Consider the following 17,902-nt stretch of genomic DNA (forward strand, 5'->3'; position numbering starts at 1 on the left):
ATTTGGGGGTGGATTGTTCGTGGACACAGCCCAGTCTATGAGGACTGATACAGTTAGGTAGTGAAACGTGGCCTGCCTCACACCCTGGGTGAATGTGAACAGGAAATGCTCTTTAGTGACTCTTGATTTTCAATATATTTTAAAAATCAGATGAATTCTGGTTTACTTGATGATTAGGTGCAGAATGACCCTAAACTTTCCCAAGTCAAAGTACTGTATTTCGAATGAAATTTAGCCAAATATTGATGCATATTTGGGATGTGTCATTTCCTACTAAATTTTAGAACGCGGTACAATGTAGTTATATGAACAAAATATGAACAAAATGATGTTTTCTCCTGCAAAACCACCTTAACATCACTTTCAATACACATGTAATGAAAAATGCTTCATTTTTTATTTTCTTGAGTGACAATGGCTAATCGATTTGATTCTGGAACCGAATTGTCTGGGCTTGAATCCCAGATGCATGCTTTGCCTTTGATGTGACCTTGAGCAAAGCATCACCCTCTCGCTGCCTCCGTTTCCTCATTTGTAAAGTTAGATCATACCAGCTTGTACCATAATTTCACTGCTCTTAGCGCTGATCACTTCACAGCCATAAAGCACCTAGTATAGTGCCTGGGAAAACCTCACCACTGTGTAAATGTGAGCTGTTGATGCTATTATTCCGAAGGCTATCTTTACAACCTGGCAATTTTATGAACAAAAATGCAGCATTTCCTGGGAAAGGACACGGGAATGTCTATTTATCAAAAACAGGCCAGTGTTTGTCAAAGTCGCTGCCTCGGGAGACTGCTCTGGACTGATGATTAAGAGAAATCCCAGGCTCCTCGTGAAAGACGTGATTTATATGGTAAAGTCCCTGTAGACGGTGCGCCTGAAGTCCCACAGGCTGGGCCTTCCTGGTGGCGGTCCTCTGAATTTCTCGAGGCAAAACGTCCTGAGAAAGAAAAAACATTTTGACAAGGGAGAGGAGGAATGGGTCTTTCAGCTCTCACCAGAATCTACCCAGAGACACAGGACAGCTTGGCATGTCCGGGTCAAGAAACGTGTGTGGGAAGAGAGTGCTGAACTAGGGGCCGGAAGGGGACCACGAGCTGGGGAACCTGCCACCCAGGAGCCTGTGGCACCTCTCCTGATGGGTGTCTGGGTTCAGCCTGGTGGGGCCCCTAGGTCCCCTTAAATCTCAAGTCTGCCAGCCTGTCCTTGAACTCAGCCCTTTCCAGCCCTCAGCCCCGGGGGGGAGGGGGGGCAGGGGAGGGGGGGTGGATTCGGTTTGGCTTAGGGAAGCAGGGACACCAGCAAGGTGGCCCTGACCCTGCTGTCCACGCTCACCCCACAGCGGTCCCCACCCCCCCCTCCAGTCTTGCAGACAACGCCACCTTGACCAGGTTTGATTCAGACAAGTTTGCGATTCATTGCGAATGCGGGGAGGGGCGTGGGGAGGGGTGCTTCGGCCCCGCCCTTGCCACGCCCGCAGGTGCGCCCGTGGTGTGGGTGCCGGGCCAGGCCCCGGGGAGGGAGGAGTGGGCGGTCCCGGAGGGGCGCGGGCGGGCGCGGGGCGCGTGCATGCTGATGAGCGGGGCCGCGTCACTCCGCACCGGCGCCGTGGCTGCGGGGCGGGCAGCAGCCTCTCGCCAGCAGGAGCGCCCGCCCGCCCGCCCGCCCCACTGCCCCCCGAGACGGGGCCGCGCCCCTCTGCGGGCTGTGCCGGCTGCGCCCTGCGCCCGCGGCCCCGGCAGCCGCTGCTCTCGGGACCCGGGGCGGCCGCGGGGCGCGCCGAGCGGGCGCGGGTGGTGCTGAAGGGACAGCTCCGGGGCGGCGGCCCGCCCGCAGCCCACGCACCCACGCCCGGTCGCCCGCAGCCCACGCACCCACGCCCGGCCGCCCGCAGCCCACGCACCCACGCCCGGCCGCCCGCAGCCCACGCACCCACGCCCCGCCGCCCGCAGCCCACGCACCCACGCCCGGCCGCCCGCAGCCCACGCACCCACGCCCCGCCGCCCGCAGCCCACGCACCCACGCCCCGCCGCCCGCAGCCCACGCACCCACGCCCCGCCGCCCGCAGCCCACGCACCCACGCCCCGCCGCCCGCAGCCCACGCACCCACGCCCCGTCGCCCGCAGCCCCTGCCGCAGCCCCCCGCTCTCAGAGCCCGCCCCCCCACAGCCCCCCCAGCCCGCGCGCGAAGTCCCCGCGGCCCCGCGGCCCCCCCCCCCAGCCGGGCCGGCTCATGGTCCCCCCAGCGGCGGGCTGGGCGGAGGCTTCCGCGGCCGTGCCCACCGGCCGCCCCGGGGCTGAGGCAGCCCCCAGCTTCCGCCGCGTTCATGGCGCTGGCCAGGAAAATCAAAACTTTGCTGACGGTGAATATCCTGGTGTTCGTGGCCATTGTCCTGTTCTCCGTGTACTGCCGCCTGCAGGGCCGCTCCGAGGGGCTGGTGCAGCTGGTGCGCAGCGCAGACCGCCGGGCGCGCAGCCGGCTGGCCAAGGCGGGCGCGCGGCTGGACCGCGAAGCCATCCTGCAGCGCCTGGACCACCTGGAGGAGGTGGTGTACAACCAGCTGAACGGTGAGCCAGCCGGTGCCCGCGGGCGGGGGGCGCTGCAGGGCACTGAAGGCCTGAGGGCAACGGGCTGGGCCAAGCTCCGCGTACTTCCGGAGGCACGTGGGAAAGACAGGGGCTCTGGAGGCCTCCTTTTAGCAGAGAATGCGGCCTGGATGATGACCAGTTCACACACTCATCCACTGGACACCTGACAACGCGCAATGACTCCACCTTGTTCCCCGAGAGAACTCGAGAGGGTGGAGGAGCTGCTGCAGGAGCAGGAGGTGCCCAGGGCCTCTGTGCTTCTCTAGGAGATGACCACTCCCCAGCCTCCCTGAAGTGGAGGGGGGCAGGCTTCCGCTGCCTCAGAGGGGGCTGGGCGGCGTCCTCCAGGCTGGTGAGGAGAGGGGTCCCCCGACCACAGGGCCTGTCCAGTCGGGGCTTGAGGATGCTTGGGGCTTGGTCCAGAAAGTGCCGTGGGACAAGCTGAGGCTGGCAGTGTGACTGGGCGACAAGTAGTCGGGCCCAGCAGGGGGCTGGCAGGTGTTGACTATGGAGGGAGACCCTGGGCCACCATGCCTGGGGTCGGGACGCTGGGGAGTGCCTGCAGGAAGCCCAGCTGCTGCTGGGGGGCTCCTTGTCCCGTGGGAGCAGCTGTGCGTCACCTCTGACTCGGCGTCAGGTCGAGAGGGTCAGGGCCATAGCCGCAGCTGGTGGGACCAAGTACTTTTCCACTTCGGATCCTTGGGTCGCTCTGTGCTGAGTCTGGCAGGAAGGAGAAAAGTTCATGGGCTTTTTCCTCTGTGCTGTGCTCTGCTTTCTGCACTGGCAGCCCCAACAGAGCTCCCTCAGGACGCATCTGTAAAAGCCACCCCCTGGGAGGGGGCTTGCGGGGTCCTCTTGGGCTTTCCTTCAGCATGCCCAGCCTGCCTCTCAACCTGGAGACTTGGTGATGTCCCGAGATTTGAGAACTGTCCACAGCCTCGTGCGCCCACTCAGAGCAGAGCACCCTTCTGACTCCCCCCGCCCTTTCTCGCCATCCCCAGGCCCCCTGGTTTTCCTCCCCAGGTACTTTTGATGGGCGCTGTGCTTTTCTGACCTTTCAAATTCAGCTGAAGCCACGAGGGGAGAAACTTTGGTTCCATTGCCACTTGGCCATTCTGGCGGTGTGATTCATCTCCCGGAAGGCAGCGTGCCCCGTAAGAGCACACAGCTTTATTGGAGTGTATTTGCCAGGGTGTTATGGTCTGTTTTATGGGGAGAACCGAAGGATTATATAAAAACATTGGCAGCACGTCCGGTTGTATAACATGACAACGGCCAGCTCAGCACTGCGAGCCGGTTCTGAGAAGCAGCCAGGAGTCTTGGTGGCAGGAAAGCCAGGACCTTGCAGCGACTTTCCCGACACTGACTGACCTGAGATAATGAAGTGTTTCGGGAATGTGGGTGTCACTGCACACCCACCCTAGTCTCTCCCTTCTCCCCTCTCCTGGCTCCCCGCCTATCCTCTTTCCTTTCCTTCTTCCCTTCTCTCTTCCCACCCCTTCTTTTCCAAAAATCCTTTCTCCTTCTTCCATTCACTAAATCTCTTCCTTCCCCTCAGTTTCTCTCTGTCCTTCCTCCTTTCTCTTCCCACCCCATTCCTCCAACGTCCCCTCATCTCTGTCTGTCTCCTTTCTCTGTCTTCTCTCTCTGTCTCCGTCAGTCTGTCTCTCTCTGTCGCACTGTTTCCCCTGCCCGTGCTCTCTTTGACAAGCCTGTCTCATACTCTCTCAGGCCCTGTACATAGCACAATGTCTCACGCAGAAATCATTCAGTATTTGCTCCTGGAAATGGCAAGAGAGCCCCAGTCTAACTGTCATCCCAGGTTGGTCCCTAGGAGGGGACAGAACACCATTGGGGTTGACATCTGTTCACAAGAAGCCATTTGAAAACAGTGCTTAGCCTCCAGATGGGCACAGATTCCCCCACGTGAAGGTTGTTGAAGCAAAGAGAAGGCTTCCTGGTGGAGGCTGGCCCCTGCCCTTCCCACTATGGCCTGTTCTATTTTACATCCAAGAAACGTGATTCCTGGGAGTTTCCACCCAATACTAATTCAGCCGAGTTTAGAGAGGAGGGGGAGCTATCCGAAACATTGATTTATCACTTATATTTCCTCTGCCTTGACTGCTTCCTGGAAATCTCTCTTTGGCTCGCAGGGGCTAGTGGGAGGGAAAGGATGTCCGTGGGGGAGGAGGCCCAGAGGCAGCACATTGTCCCCAGTTCTCCCCAGACCCTTCCTTTAGCTGGTCCGGTGGCCTTTACTTGGGATGTCTTAGTGACCTCAGCAAAGCCCTGTTACCTGGTATGTGAAGATTCAAATTCACAGTACCTGGGGGAGCACATTCTTTAAGGAAACGCAGTGTAGGCACATGCTCTGTGTACGTGACAGTTGGCTTCTAAAGTCAGTGCTCACAGCAAGAAAAAATGGTTTGCATCCTTGTGAATATCTTAACTCGCACATAAAGCACGAACCGTGGTTCTGTGTGACGCTGGCCCAGCAAGTCTGGTGAATGCTGAGCCTGAGAACCTCTAAGCTTGTTGAGAAGGAAAAGGGGAGATGTGTTCCCACTCCTTTGTCTGCGTTCAAGCCCTTGTGCCTTTAAGAAAATGGCCAAATCCCTGAGGATAGGGGTGTGTGTGGGGGGGGGGCAAGGGATTTTCCTGCACTCCTGTGGTTGGCAGAGTTTACTCTTCTCTCAGTCAGTATAAAGCCTCTGTGAGGCTAAAGCAGGTGGCTTTATTCCATTGTTGTAGGCCTTGCACAGGCAGGCCTTGCACAGGTGAGGGTTTTGCACAGGTGTGGGCCTTCCCCTAGTATCAGGAAGGGCTGTGTCTCCTTAGTTCAGAGGAGAGTCTGGCCCCGACCTGGCCACCCATCCCTTTCATGACTCTGGATGTGTCTTCACGACTCCTGAGGAGCTGTGACTCTGGAATGGAGCTGGGGGTGGGTATGGTGGGGTTTCAGTTTGGGTTGGCTGGTGGTTTTTGAGGGAGGTCGTTTCTAAAATTCTGAGCACATATGGTCAGTCCCCTCTGCCTTGACCCAGCCCAGCCCCAGTTCACAGGGCGCACGTTACAGTCAGAGGTCAAAGTTGGGGTCCATCGTTCGGGATGAGAAGCCGGGAGCCAATGAGACAGCATGACTTGCCCAGGCTTGTTTAGAAAGGGAGTGGTGGCTAAAAGAGGTGCTTGCTTCAGCATGAGCCACATTTCTGCAGTTATTAAAAGTTCAAGTTAAAATACCAGAAGGTCCAGTTGTGGGCTCTCAGGCCATGGCCAGAGACACCCCAGGGTGCGGCCAGCTCTGCCAAGGCCTCGGGTCACGCACTTCCCGCCTGCCCCTCCTCCTGGAAAGAGATCCTTGCCGACGCTGGTCTCTCACAAACTTCAGGAATTCACGTAGGGTTGGCACCATTTTGCCACGTTTGTGCATGACAGCTGTCGTTATTCACCTGAGGCTGGGCCAGGGGTCTGTTGCACTCGTAGCTCGAAAGCCCAGGGTCCAGCAGGACCGGCATTTGTTCCCGCCTTGTAAATATGTGTCAGTTGAATGACTGTGTGGGTTTTTCTCTAAACAATTCACTGTTTTTGCTGAAAGTAAATTTCTGTTAGAAGACAATTGCCAGTCACCACCATACCCCTAGGTAGGAGGTGACTACACAAATGAATGCGATGAAAACAGAATCATGCTGCTGGATTCCATCAGGTCTCTCGTCACCAGGGGCTCTGGGCCGGGTCTGCTGTCTTTGTTAAAAGGGAGTTCTGAAGTGATGGGCTTGTGGGGTTGGATTAGCCTGAAACCAAGACATTCTCCTTGAAGAAACCAGGACATTGAGACGTCAGGGAACACGTGTCACAGTGCGAGCGCTGACCACCTGCCCACTTTCTGCCAAATCCTGGCGACATGCTGGTCCCACAGAATTCGGACCCCACACTTTGGGAAGCCCGGTCTGCAGCAGAGCCTGTCCTGAGGGGACAGTTTTGTGGGAATTGGAGGTGGCAGGGGTAGGGACATGGTGACCAGCTTGCTAAGGGGCACGTATCCCCAAAGCTGTGCCCACTGGAACGGGGTCCCAGATTGGAAAGCAGGCAGCCAAAGTCCTACCAATAGTCTGAGCACAATCAGTTTAAATAGTAAGACCCCAGGGTGAGCTGGATGGACAGGTCACAGGACGGTGCAGGGCAGGATGGGGACAAATGCCAGACTGCTACCTGACATTTGCCTTGCACCAATGTCTGGCCATGCAGCCGTTTTCTCCCGTGGTGTTTGCTTCATCGCTAGGCAGGTATGTGGCTGAGAAGCTAATCTGGGGAGCCCATCCAAAGTTTCCTCATCTGACATGAATGGGGGGTGGTCGGCCCACGTTCTCCCCACCCGTTGGCAGCCCCTGGCTCAGGGGCTTGTGAGGACAGTGAAGGGTCTCTCGTTTCCCCTGTACAAGGTGGACACCCCGTCAGTGCTGTGACAAAGATAAAAGCCGGTGAGATAGGACGGCAGCCTGCAGGAGAGTGTCAAGGGGTCTGGGGCTGGGAGGACCTGGCTGTCCCCTCGGGAACCTCTGGCCCCCACCGTGCGCCTGTCCCAGCCTACCAGCCCTGAGAGCCCCCGGCTGCACATAAGAGAGCTTTCCGAGCTTCTCCGTATCCCCATGTGCTTTGGGGTGCTTTCAGATATCCCACCAGGGAGGGTCCCTACCCATTTGTGAGTTTTAATTCCTGAGTGGCTCCCTGCTGGTTCCAGGGGCCTTTCCAGCTCTAGCCCATCAGTCTTCATCCTTCTGGAACCTCCTATGAGTCCCAAAGTCCTGCACTGCTGCAAAATCAGCCCCAGTCTGCGATTTAATCACAGGCCCTGGCAGGTCTTGCTTCAGAATGGCAGCGGCATGTAATTGGCTGGCCATTTTCCCCCCAGGGTCATTGACTGGCTGGCCTTTCGCCCTGCATCAATGCCACCCCCTTCCCCCATCACTGTTGTTGATTTTCTACAAAAAGTGAAAAATAGTTAATGCTCCCAACTGGAGCCCAAGCTCTCGGCACGACCTCGGCGGGGCCACAGGCCGGTTGACCGGAATTGCCTGTCCCCTCGTCCTCATCGTCCACAGTGGGCACGCATGAGGACCGGCCTGCAATTACATTTCACTCACTCTGAGAAGACTAAGAGCCTTTTGGTTTTGCTTTTTTTCTCTCCTTTGCCTGAGCTGCTTTGCCTGCTGGGCTGGCTCTGACCCCACCCGACCTCGGATGAGTCCGGACATGGAGCCCCGTCCCACACACGCCCTTTCCGGACATGGAGGCCCTTTCCCGGCCTTACATTTGGGGGAGACAATAAATGCCCCTCACGTGTTTCTGTTGGGGGGAGCAGACCTCACCAGGGCTGGCTTTACCTGGAGACAAGTCTGGGAATCCCTCAGCCACGCTTCCAGGAATAACGCCTGCAGAGAGTGCAGGGAGTGTGCGGGGCGAAGCGATTTTGCATTTACAGTTCAGCTCAGCAATCTGCATATTTCAAGGGCTCTGGACTGTTTTGTAAAAGGACCGTTTATCCTTTGTCGGCTGAAGACTCGACAAAAGTCTCTAAACATCCCTGTATCTGATGCCCCCACTGACAACGTTCCAGGACTGGACCCAGGTCTCAGGACCGGCTTGGCCGACTTCTTTGTTCCTCTGCCCTAAGTGCACATGCCCTGGCAGGACAAGTAGGTGGTGCTGAAGGAGGGGCAGACAAGAAGGACCCTTGGGAATGCCATCGTGACATGGGTTTCCCCGGATGGGGACTCCAGTTTGGAGGGCAGAGGTTGGGACGCCTTAACCACACTCAGCGAGTGTGGTGATCGCGTGAGTCTGACATCCCTACCCCGCTGCTCCCCCAGCTGCCATTTACCAAAAGGAGAAACTCATTTCCGGGTTGTTTAACAGATACTTAAGAGCTGTGTTATGTCACAGCGCAGAAGCCCAGGGCACTTGTCTGACGTCAGCAAAGCAGACATAGGCTTTGTCCCCAACCTCTGCTCCAGGAGGCAGCACAGGCAGGCAGGGGGGTTCCCACACCCCGAGAGGTCCATGGCATCTGCCTCACATGCCAGAAACAGGAGAGGACACTTTGTAAAGAACCTCAACCTGAGGTCCCCCAAACTGTGCTGCTCCCAAGACAGTGGAATTGAGGGAGACGTTAGTTCCCGCAGATGCTGTGGTCTGAGGCTGCAGCACGTGGTAAGTGTGTGTGCTAAACAGCTTTCTTTGGGCATTGTGGGGTTCAGAGTCTGATGTGGTCTCTCTGGGCTGAAACGGCAATGTCCTCAGGGCTGGTTCCATTTGGAGGCTTCAGGGAGAGTTGTTTCCTGGCTTTTCTGGGTTTTGACGCCTGGCCTCCCTCTGCCTCTCTTCTGCTGTCACATTTCCCTCTCCCCTTCTCCTCTCTGTCTACTTTTAAGGACCTTCTGATGTCATTGGGCCCATCCAACAATCCAGCGTCATCTCCCAGGTCAAGGTCAGCTGCTGAGTGACCTTAATTCTCTTTGCCATGTGACCAAACACAGACCTGGGTTGTGGGGGCAAGTGTGAACATTGTTGGGGCCGGAATGCTGCCCTTCACGTGGGCAAACCTCAGACTCGAGAATACTGATAAGTGTTAGGGGGCAAAAGGCAGCCGGGTAGGACAAAGTGGGAGTGGGAGGCAGGGCACCTGCCACTGGCATGTCAGGACGGGAGTGACGCTTCTGTGGAGGCTGGAAGCGGGAGCAGATGTGGCATGCAGGGTCTGGGGAGCTGGCAGCAGGCCCGGCGGGTACAAAGATCCTGACACGGCGCAGCCAGGAAGCTGGTCTGGGGGTCGGTATTGGAGGCTCACGTTTGGGAGCTGTCTTAGCTAGCTGGGGCTGCCTAACAAGTACCACAGACCACAGAGCAGGCGGCTTACACAACAGAGATTCTTGTCTGTCTCTGGAGGCTGGAAGTCCAAGATCCAGGTGCCGGCAGGTTGGCTTCTGGTGAGGGCCCCTGTCCTGGCCTGCAGACAGCCTTTTCTCTGCGTGCGTGCGTTCCTGGTATCTCTCCCTCTGTGAGGCCACTGTCCTATTGGATCAGGGCCCTCAGTGACCTCATTTAACCTTAATGATGTCCCTAAGGGCCCTTCTGCAGGTACAGTCACACGGGGTGGGGGTGGGGTTAGGGCTTCAGCACATGAGTTTTAGGAGAACACAGTTCAGCCCGCAGCAGGAGTTACCTGCATACAGATGCTGTGAGGCTTTGCAGTCTCGCCTAGACTGGGAGTGAGTGTGGATGGAGAAGAGACAAAGGCCGCTGGGCAGGGGCACTCCCTCAGATGAGAGGGAATGGCGGGTGGGCGGGCACGGCAGGCGAGGCTCTTGTGCCCGCCTCAAGGACCCGCGCTGCCAAGTGCTGAGCTGGATGGTGCACCAGAGGACCGAGGCTGACACTGGCTCAGCAGCGTGGAGGTGACCTGGTGGAGGGGACGGGGTGAGCAGAAACTGGACACACCAGCGTGAAGCAGGGCTTCTTGGCCCAGCACTGTTGACATTTGAGTCTGGGTGACACTTGGGGGGGTACTGTCCTGAGCATTACAGGGAGTTGAGCAGCGTCCCTGGCCTCCACCAGGTGTGACAACCAGAAATGTCCCCGTGTGTTATTGAATGTCCGTGGGGGCAAACCCTCCCCCCCGCTAAGAACCACGCTGTGAGGGAGGCTGAGATGGGGCTCAGTCCTGGAGAGCAAGGAGGGGCACAGGATGTCGTGTCCAAAATGGGAACAGGGCAGCGTGGGTGGACGCAGTTGGAGCTGTTCTGAAGCCCCGCCCCCACGGTGGGGGAGGGGGGCCTGGCCCCCACCAAGGACCTTGCTGAGCAGCAGGGCGGCAGGGAGCCCACGTGGGTGGGAGCTGGGTATCTTCTGAGCCTCCCATTTTCTCAGGGAGGCAGGGAATGAGGCCATGGGCTGAGGCAGAACGCAAACCCCCTTCGTTCTCTCCCTTCTCCCTCCTCCCTCCTTTCTCCTTCCTTTTTTTGAAATACAGCTATAGAACTAAATGGATTTTTACAAAGAAAGTATGCTTGGTTTTACATCTTCTGTGTTTCACTTCAGAATAGAGCTTATTACAAAATGTGTGTCATGAAGTGGGGACACTGGGTGGGTTGTGTTGAGAACCCCGGTCTTTCAGGTGGGGATGGAGGGGGGGCAGCAGGAGAGGGTGCCGAGAGCCCCCAGAGAGAGCTCTGCCCTGTCACCTCCCCGCCCAGGGCAGTTCCATCCACACGCCTTTTCTGGAGGTTGAGGGGAAGTTGAGGAAAGATCAGGCAGGCTTCCAGGCTGAGGTGGGCCTGGGTGGGGGACTCCCTGGCCCCCCAGGCCTCCTCCGGGGCTCTCACTGTGGACACTGCACCCTCTCAGGCTCATCTCATTCTCCCCCTCCCCGCCACGGACACGTTGCACCTTGGAGAATGTGCTCGTTCTCAGGGTGAGGGCTGCCCCCCTCCCCATCCTAGTCCCCCTAACGTTGCGGCTTCTGAGTGAGACCCAGGACAGAGGCTGCTCGCTGCCCCAGGTAGAGCTCACGCTGTTGGTTGGAACTCTGTCTGAGGCTGTTTCATGTCCACCTGATGGTAATAGTAGGTGAGGTGAGTGTCTGTGCACCTGGGGCCTGTGAGGAGACCATCTCTCTATCCTGCTGCCCCCACGAGGAGATGAGGGCCCCGCGAGGTCATGCCATGGCGGGCGGGGGATGAGACCCACATCTGGGCTCCAGGCTCCCTGTGCCAGAGGCCTCCCCGGTGCCAGGCTGAGAGCACAGCTTCTGCCTCTTTCAGCAAGAAAGGACTATTTTTATTTTTAACAGGATAGGTCAGTCACATCAGGTCTGTGTGCAGCCTCATGTGAAACCCAGTGAGCCTTGATTTTATTTCAAAGGAAAAAAATAACACGCGTGCCTGGGCTATGTGAGGGACTGTTTTCACACTGTTTTGAGCAGATTGTGGAAAACGCCTGTTAGTATTCTGCGTGCTGGAGCATGGGCTCAGGGCTACGGGGGGCCAGGCCAGCCACCCAGGTTCCGGACCGGCGCCACCCCCGCCTCCACAGCCTGGGGCAGCTGGTGAGGCCCTCGCTCATCCTGCAGGTGGATTGTAGTATGTGTCTCCTGGTTTTGCTGTCAGGACGCAGGAGGGGAGACGTTGGAGGGCCTGGAGTGGCCTGGTGTGGTGTTTGCTCGCCAGGCAAGGAGGCCCGAGCTGACTTAGAAAAGCCATCTCACGTCTGCTGACCCACACTCCCGGACCTCCCAGCCCAGCTCTGCTGGACTAAGCCCGGAGCTAACCCCAGGCCTGTGCAGAAGGTGGGAGGCGGGCAAGGAGATGGTTTCATGCTATGCATGCTTTATTCACAGAATTGTACAGGGACCGAATGTCATGTGCCCCCGCCCCCCGTAAAATTCCTGTGTTGGAACCCAGCCCCAGTGGGGTGTACGAGGAGGTGGGGGTCTCTGGATTAGGTTTAGATGAGGTTATGAATGGAATCAGTGCCCTGGTATGAATAGGAAGAGAGGGGTGACACGCTCCGTGTGCACACACCAAGGACAGACGAGGTGAGGACACGGTGAGAACTTGCAGCCTCAGAACAGTGGGAAGTAAATATCTGCTGTTTAAGCCCCACCCCCAGGGGTTGGTGGTATTTGTTATGCGGCCAAGCTGACTGAGTTAGGGCATCCACACAGGAGTGGGACTGGGGGGCCCTCAGCATTTTCAAGGTCAGCACATACTCCTGGGCTTGTCCATCTTTCTTGCCTGGAAGGTCACTGTCTCCTGGACAGAGGTCTGGGCATGGCACCCATGGCTCCAGTTCTGTCTCCTTCACTTTGGGAGCCCGCAGTTGTCCATTCATTCATTCATTGATTCATGCATTCCTTCCTTCACAAGCACTTGCTGAGTGCCTGCTGTGAACTAGGTTCTGGGCGCCACGTGAGCGAGGCAGGCAGCACCTGCCCTGGGCAGGACAGAGCCAGCCCACTCTCTGGGCCACCCAGACTCCCCACTTCCTCCGGCTGAGCCTGTATCCCCACTCCTGTCCCCAGAATGTGGGGTCCTAGGTCCCCTCCTGTCTTTGACCCTCAGAACAAGCATTTCCAAGGAAATTAGCACACAGGGTTTGAGCAGACAGCTGAGCTCGAAGGAACCAGAGGCTGGAGTGGGCACAGGGTGCTCGGGGCCTGAACGCTCTGACCTTATTGGGCTGCTTCCCTCAGAGCCAGGTGGCCGGTGAAGTGACAGGACACTCCAATGTCCCCATATCTACTCCCCAGCAATAACTGGGCTGCGATCTGGGGCAGGTTGACACTTAATACTGCGAGGAGCAGGCCATGTGACATTCTACGCCCTTCACACGCTTTACAAAGTGAAAGGAAAGGCCAGGAAGTCAGTTCTACCAGCTATTTCCAGCCATCGCTTATTTCCACGCCTTGGCCCCATAAATATTCATATTAGTTGGACACAAGTATTATGTGTGAAGATTTATCAAACACTATATTAGTCTCAGTGAGAATATATTTTACAGGTATTGCCATGTCCTACAAAATATTCATGACTTCATAGTTTCAGAAGGGTAGTCAGTCTTTCCACTATTGACAATATGTTATTAGTTTGGGTCCCCAGGGAATCTTAAAAGACCTGTCTGTAATGAAATTAGCTGTTGTATTTGGAGAGTGGGTGAAACTGAAGCTGGGAGAGGGGTTATCTACAAAGGCCGAGAAAGCCGACGCTCTCATTTTATCTCCACTTTGTAATCATCAAAATTAATAGCCAGGCACGTTAAATTGGCCTAAATTTTTATAGGGTGAAGAGAGAGAGGAGCCGGGAGCTGGTGGGAGCTCTGCCGGCCCCTGTTTCCATCCCTCCCCCCACTCACACACTGCAGATGACTGCCAAGGTCACAGGCCCATGAAGGGACAGCAAGTGACAAGTGATTTTCCTGCTGCGAACTGTGGAGTCCTTCTTTGCTGGGTGACGTTGGGAGGGGGAGTCTGATGGCCTCCTTGATCCAAGGACAGCGTGAGGGCCCACCGAACACGGTAGCGCCCGTCTGAAATCTGTCTGTCTGTGGGTCTCATCCATCTCTGTTATGTGTGACCATCTGCTGGTCATCGTCAGGGAACACGAATTTGTGGCATCCTTGGAGGCCTGGGGGCAGGGTCAGTATCTGCTCCTCCAGACTCCGGGGGCTCTGCCACCCCTGACCAAGGCTCGAGAGCCTCGTGCCCCACACAGGTCCCGTGGTCCAGTGGCCCTCCAACGTCTTCCCTTTTGCGTGCTCTCTTAAATATCAACTTTGCAGCATTTAGAAACTCCTCCCACACACACCCCTGGGAAAAAAGCAAATCATGGACTCGCTCATCTCCCAGATTCCCATTTGTCTTCGTTTTGGTCTAGTAATTTCTTGCCATCTTGTCAGATATTTATTGCTTTATAGAAATGGATGTTATTACTATTGTTTCAAAACTAACATTCTTCATGGTTTTCAGGGTGGTAGTTGGTCCCACTAGCCTGGCTGGCCCTCGTGGGGACCCCAGCTGACACTGAGGGCCCTCCTCTGGGCTGTCGGAGGCTGTGTGTCCCCAGAGGTGTCCCGACACTGAAGCGTGGGCCAGGCCATATCTGAGGACCCGCCCGACTTTGCAGGTGATGACACAACCCCCTTCCCAAAGACTCCTTCACTCTGCCTCTTCCTTTCGGGTCATATTGTGACCAGCAGCCTCTCCATTCGGGCTGCTTCCTCTCTCAGAATATTGGCTTAAGTCATGGTGACAGATGGAAATCAGTGACTCAAAGAGAAGCTGGGAGCTTGAAAGCCGCACTTCCTTCCAAGTTGAGAAATCTCAGCCACCCACATGTCCCAGGTGTCCTATGTTCCAACGGGTGGCTTTGCCAAGTGTCAGAGACTCTTTCAGGGACAGAGGCAGTCTGAAGGGCTCCTGGGCAGCTGGCGGCTACGTCGGCCTCCCTGGAGGGCTCCAGCCCAGGACGGTCACATGTCCTTTTGGGGGTCTTGCTGGGCAGCCTGCTTTTCCTCCCGTTCCTCACACTCACCCCCTTCCTTCTCTGGGTGAGGAGTCAGGGTCTCTGACCAAACCCCGACCAAGTGGCCTGAGTGCACTGTGGTTGGTTTTTCTCACAGAACATGGTAGCTGTCCTCAGGAGCACAGCCCTTCTGGCGGGTGGCATTTCACCTCCTGGTCACAGGCCGTGTGCGCCAGCCCTGGGCACCGAGTCCTGGTTCCAGGCAGGAGAAACGGGGAAGGACTGCAGCTAAAAGGCAAAAACAACTAACCAACAGCTCTGGGGCCTGGCTGTTCCTTCTTCACTTGTGGCCTCGTCACTCCCATCTCTGCCTCCACGTGACACGGCCTTCTCTTCTGTCTGCGTCAACTCTCCCCTACCTTCTGTTTGAAGGCACTGGGGCCCTGCTGGATAACCCAGCATGCTCTCCCCATCTCAGGGTCCTTTATCTCATCTGCAGAATCCCTTTTACTGTTTAAGGCGACGTGCCCACAGCTTCCGGGGCTAGAACCTGACATGTTTGGGAGCCACGCTCAGCCTGCCTCGCCGACCCTGCCTAACACGCGCACCCACCAGTCTGTTACCGGCACGCTTTTTCCCAGCATCTGAGTTGCGGATGGATGTGAACCTGCAGCAGGGGCGCTCACGAGCTGCAGTCCCTGTCACTCCCCCTCGTGCCCCCCTCACTCCACCCCCCACCCTCGTGGGGCCAGTGACACTCTCGGTTTATCGTGACCTTTCGCTGTCATTCTCCTCAGGGTTCAAGAGAAAGTGTCTGGGAATCGGGGTCCAGACCAGTCCTCACAGTTCTCGTCCAGACCCCGAGTCCGTGTCCTGCGTGAACAGTGTCTCACACCCGTTCTGCACGGCTGTCTCCTTGCAGCGATGTCTTCCCAATTATCTCTTGTAATTAAGGAAGTGTGCTCCCTCAGGTCAGGCGAGAGGAACTTCAGATGCTCGCAGACTTGCTCTGGGCATCAGCCGCCCTTTCACATAAGTGTCCAATCTCATCCAATTAGGAGGGTGATGATGAATTTGGGACTGAAGGGACCCCGCTTCCCCCTGCTTCTGTAAAGGAAGCTGCTTTGCTCTCAAAGTCACATGGCTGCCTCTGAAACCGACTCATTTCACTGCAAGTGTCACCTTGAGCTCTGAGCAAGAGCATGGAAGCAGAGAATGTTCTGGAAGAAGCGGGGGCCCCCCCATGAGCATGGTGGATGTTTCGGTTTGGAGGGGGGCCTGGAGACATTCCTGTGCCCTCCAAGCTTTGCTATCCACCCTGACCTTGACAATCTGTCCCCCACACACAGCTTGGGACCCACCTGTGCCTCCTCCACCCGGACCCCCAGCAACCTGGACCGCTGGGGAGCCACCCACACACCTGCCAGTCCTCTATGGTAGGGCCAGTTGGTCCAGGCCTTGCTCTGCCTTGGCCGGCCCAGCTCCTGTCTGCCTGGGCCAGGGTGGAGCACACCTGAGTGGGGCACCCACCTGGGCCAGGAAGGGAGGTTCCAAATCATCAATGCCCTCAGGCCCGAGGAAGCCCTCCTCCTCTCCCAAGTGGGTGCCACCTCCAGACCATCAGATCAGCACAGCCCATGGGGCCTATTCTCAGGCCCCCCAAACCCTTCCCCCGATGTTTACTGTGCCCGCCCCTCCAGTGGGCCCCCATTTCCTGCAGGCTGAAAGCAAGGTCCTCTGGAAGCTCCAGGAAGCCGTGTCCCTCCCCCCACCCCGAATGTGTGGAATCGGGGTCCTGATGGTCATTCCCACGATCCCCATGCATGTCACTGGCTCCAGCCGCTAACCTGTGTTCACCGGTTGGTGGGACTGTCTCCTGCTGGAATGTGAGCGCCTGGAGGGGGCCACGCTGTGCCTGGTCCCCTGGGTGCCCAGCCCCTGCACTTGGGAGGCACCCCAGGTGCCCAGACATTTTTGATGGGTGGATAAGGGAATAAGTGGCATAGCCCAGGTGAGATTTTATGTTTGCAGCTGTGAAAAGTTATGTTTGTGCAGAAATTTTAGTGACATAGGAAAGTGCGGGGGATGTGGAATAAGAACAGAATGCAGGCTTGTATACACTGCGTAGGAATTTACTGAGCTCGGTTGAAACCGTTACATGAAATTGTGTACAAATAACATGGAGCACTAAAATACCCGTATTGATTCTCTCTGTGGAGTGGGATTCTGTGGGAGTGCGTGTGCATACACGTATGTGTACGTGTGTTGTGTGTTTGTGTGTGTGTGTGTGTGTTTGCAGAATCTCCTGCAATAAGCATTTATGACCTTTTCAATCAGAACAAATGCACTTTCTAATTAAAGAAGTAGAGCCATACGTTGCTGGCAGCGTGTAAAGTTAATCTGAATCTTCTGTACAGTAGTTTGGCACCAAGATCCATAAAAAGCAAATAGGAACTGTTAAGCGAATGTTTATGTGTCTGTTTGGTAGACTATTTCATGGTGGTTTAAAAGAGAAGTATTAATTATATCATTGTTGGATCACATACAATAAATCGGAGACACTTTCAACAATTTTTACTGGGAGCAAAAAGCAAAACGTGACCATCAGCCGTAGGACTGGGCACAGTGCTTGGTGGGCGTCTGCAAGGGCAGGGCCAAGTCCAGGGGCTGCAGGGCGGGTGGGGCAGTGACCCAGAGCCGGCGGTGGCCATCACAGTCCCGCCGGGCTGAGGAAGGCTGAGCACCGGCTGGCAGCTCGTTTTCCTGAGATGTGAGGCCCCTCCCTGGCGTGAATAGGGGTTCCCCAGATGCCCCCAAAGCAGGGCTTGTGTTTGGTCTGGAGGCCGTGACATAGCAGACTCCTCCCCATCACCTGTCAGTCCTCATGCTGTGCTGGCTGTGGAGGTCAGCCCCACCGCCCCTGCCTCTACTCCCATCTGGGGGCAGGGCTGGCAATGGGGTGGCCATGAACGGCACCCCTATACCTGCCTGGCGCAACATGAGCTGCATAACGTAGCCTGTGCTGCGTGAAGCCAGGTGTACCCAGGGTGGTTTCCTGGCGAGTGTGCCGTGTCCCCCTTGTCGGAGAGTGGTCGCTTCCTTCCAGGAGACGGTGGTGCTGAGTCGGTAGATGCTTCCTCAGTGCCCCTTGCTGGTCAAAATGAAAAGCTGGTGACCCTCACTGGCCCCTCTGTAGTCTTCTCAACGTTTTGATGATCAGAGGGTGTGGCCCAGAGGCCGGGCAGTGCCCACTGTGAACCTCGGGGCACCTCTGTGCAAGGGGGTGGCTGGGGCGC

At 56.7% G+C, this 17,902-nt stretch overlaps 1 protein-coding gene across 5 annotated transcripts in view; it reads left to right on the top strand.

Moving 5' to 3' along the window:
- Positions 1 to 400: 400 nt before the first annotated feature.
- Positions 401 to 17,902, top strand: part of GALNT9 (polypeptide N-acetylgalactosaminyltransferase 9) — a 61,649-nt gene continuing 44,147 nt past the window's right edge. For 2 of the 5 annotated variants that reach the window (XR_013992460.1, XM_081036698.1), the window contains exon 1: positions 403 to 2,571. Coding sequence is in view for 3 of the 5 variants with exons in the window: in XM_081036698.1 (XP_080892824.1) it covers positions 1,428 to 2,571 (1,144 nt within the window). In the remaining 2 variants the exon portion in view is untranslated. Of the gene's footprint in view, positions 2,572 to 17,902 lie in introns of all 5 variants that reach the window. The other 3 variants (XM_081036699.1, XR_013992459.1, XM_081036700.1) reach the window with 3 other exon arrangements.

The sequence above is a fragment of the Rhinolophus hipposideros genome (assembly GCF_964194185.1).
Source record: "Rhinolophus hipposideros genome assembly, chromosome: 24".
Classification (NCBI taxonomy): domain Eukaryota; kingdom Metazoa; phylum Chordata; class Mammalia; order Chiroptera; family Rhinolophidae; genus Rhinolophus; species Rhinolophus hipposideros.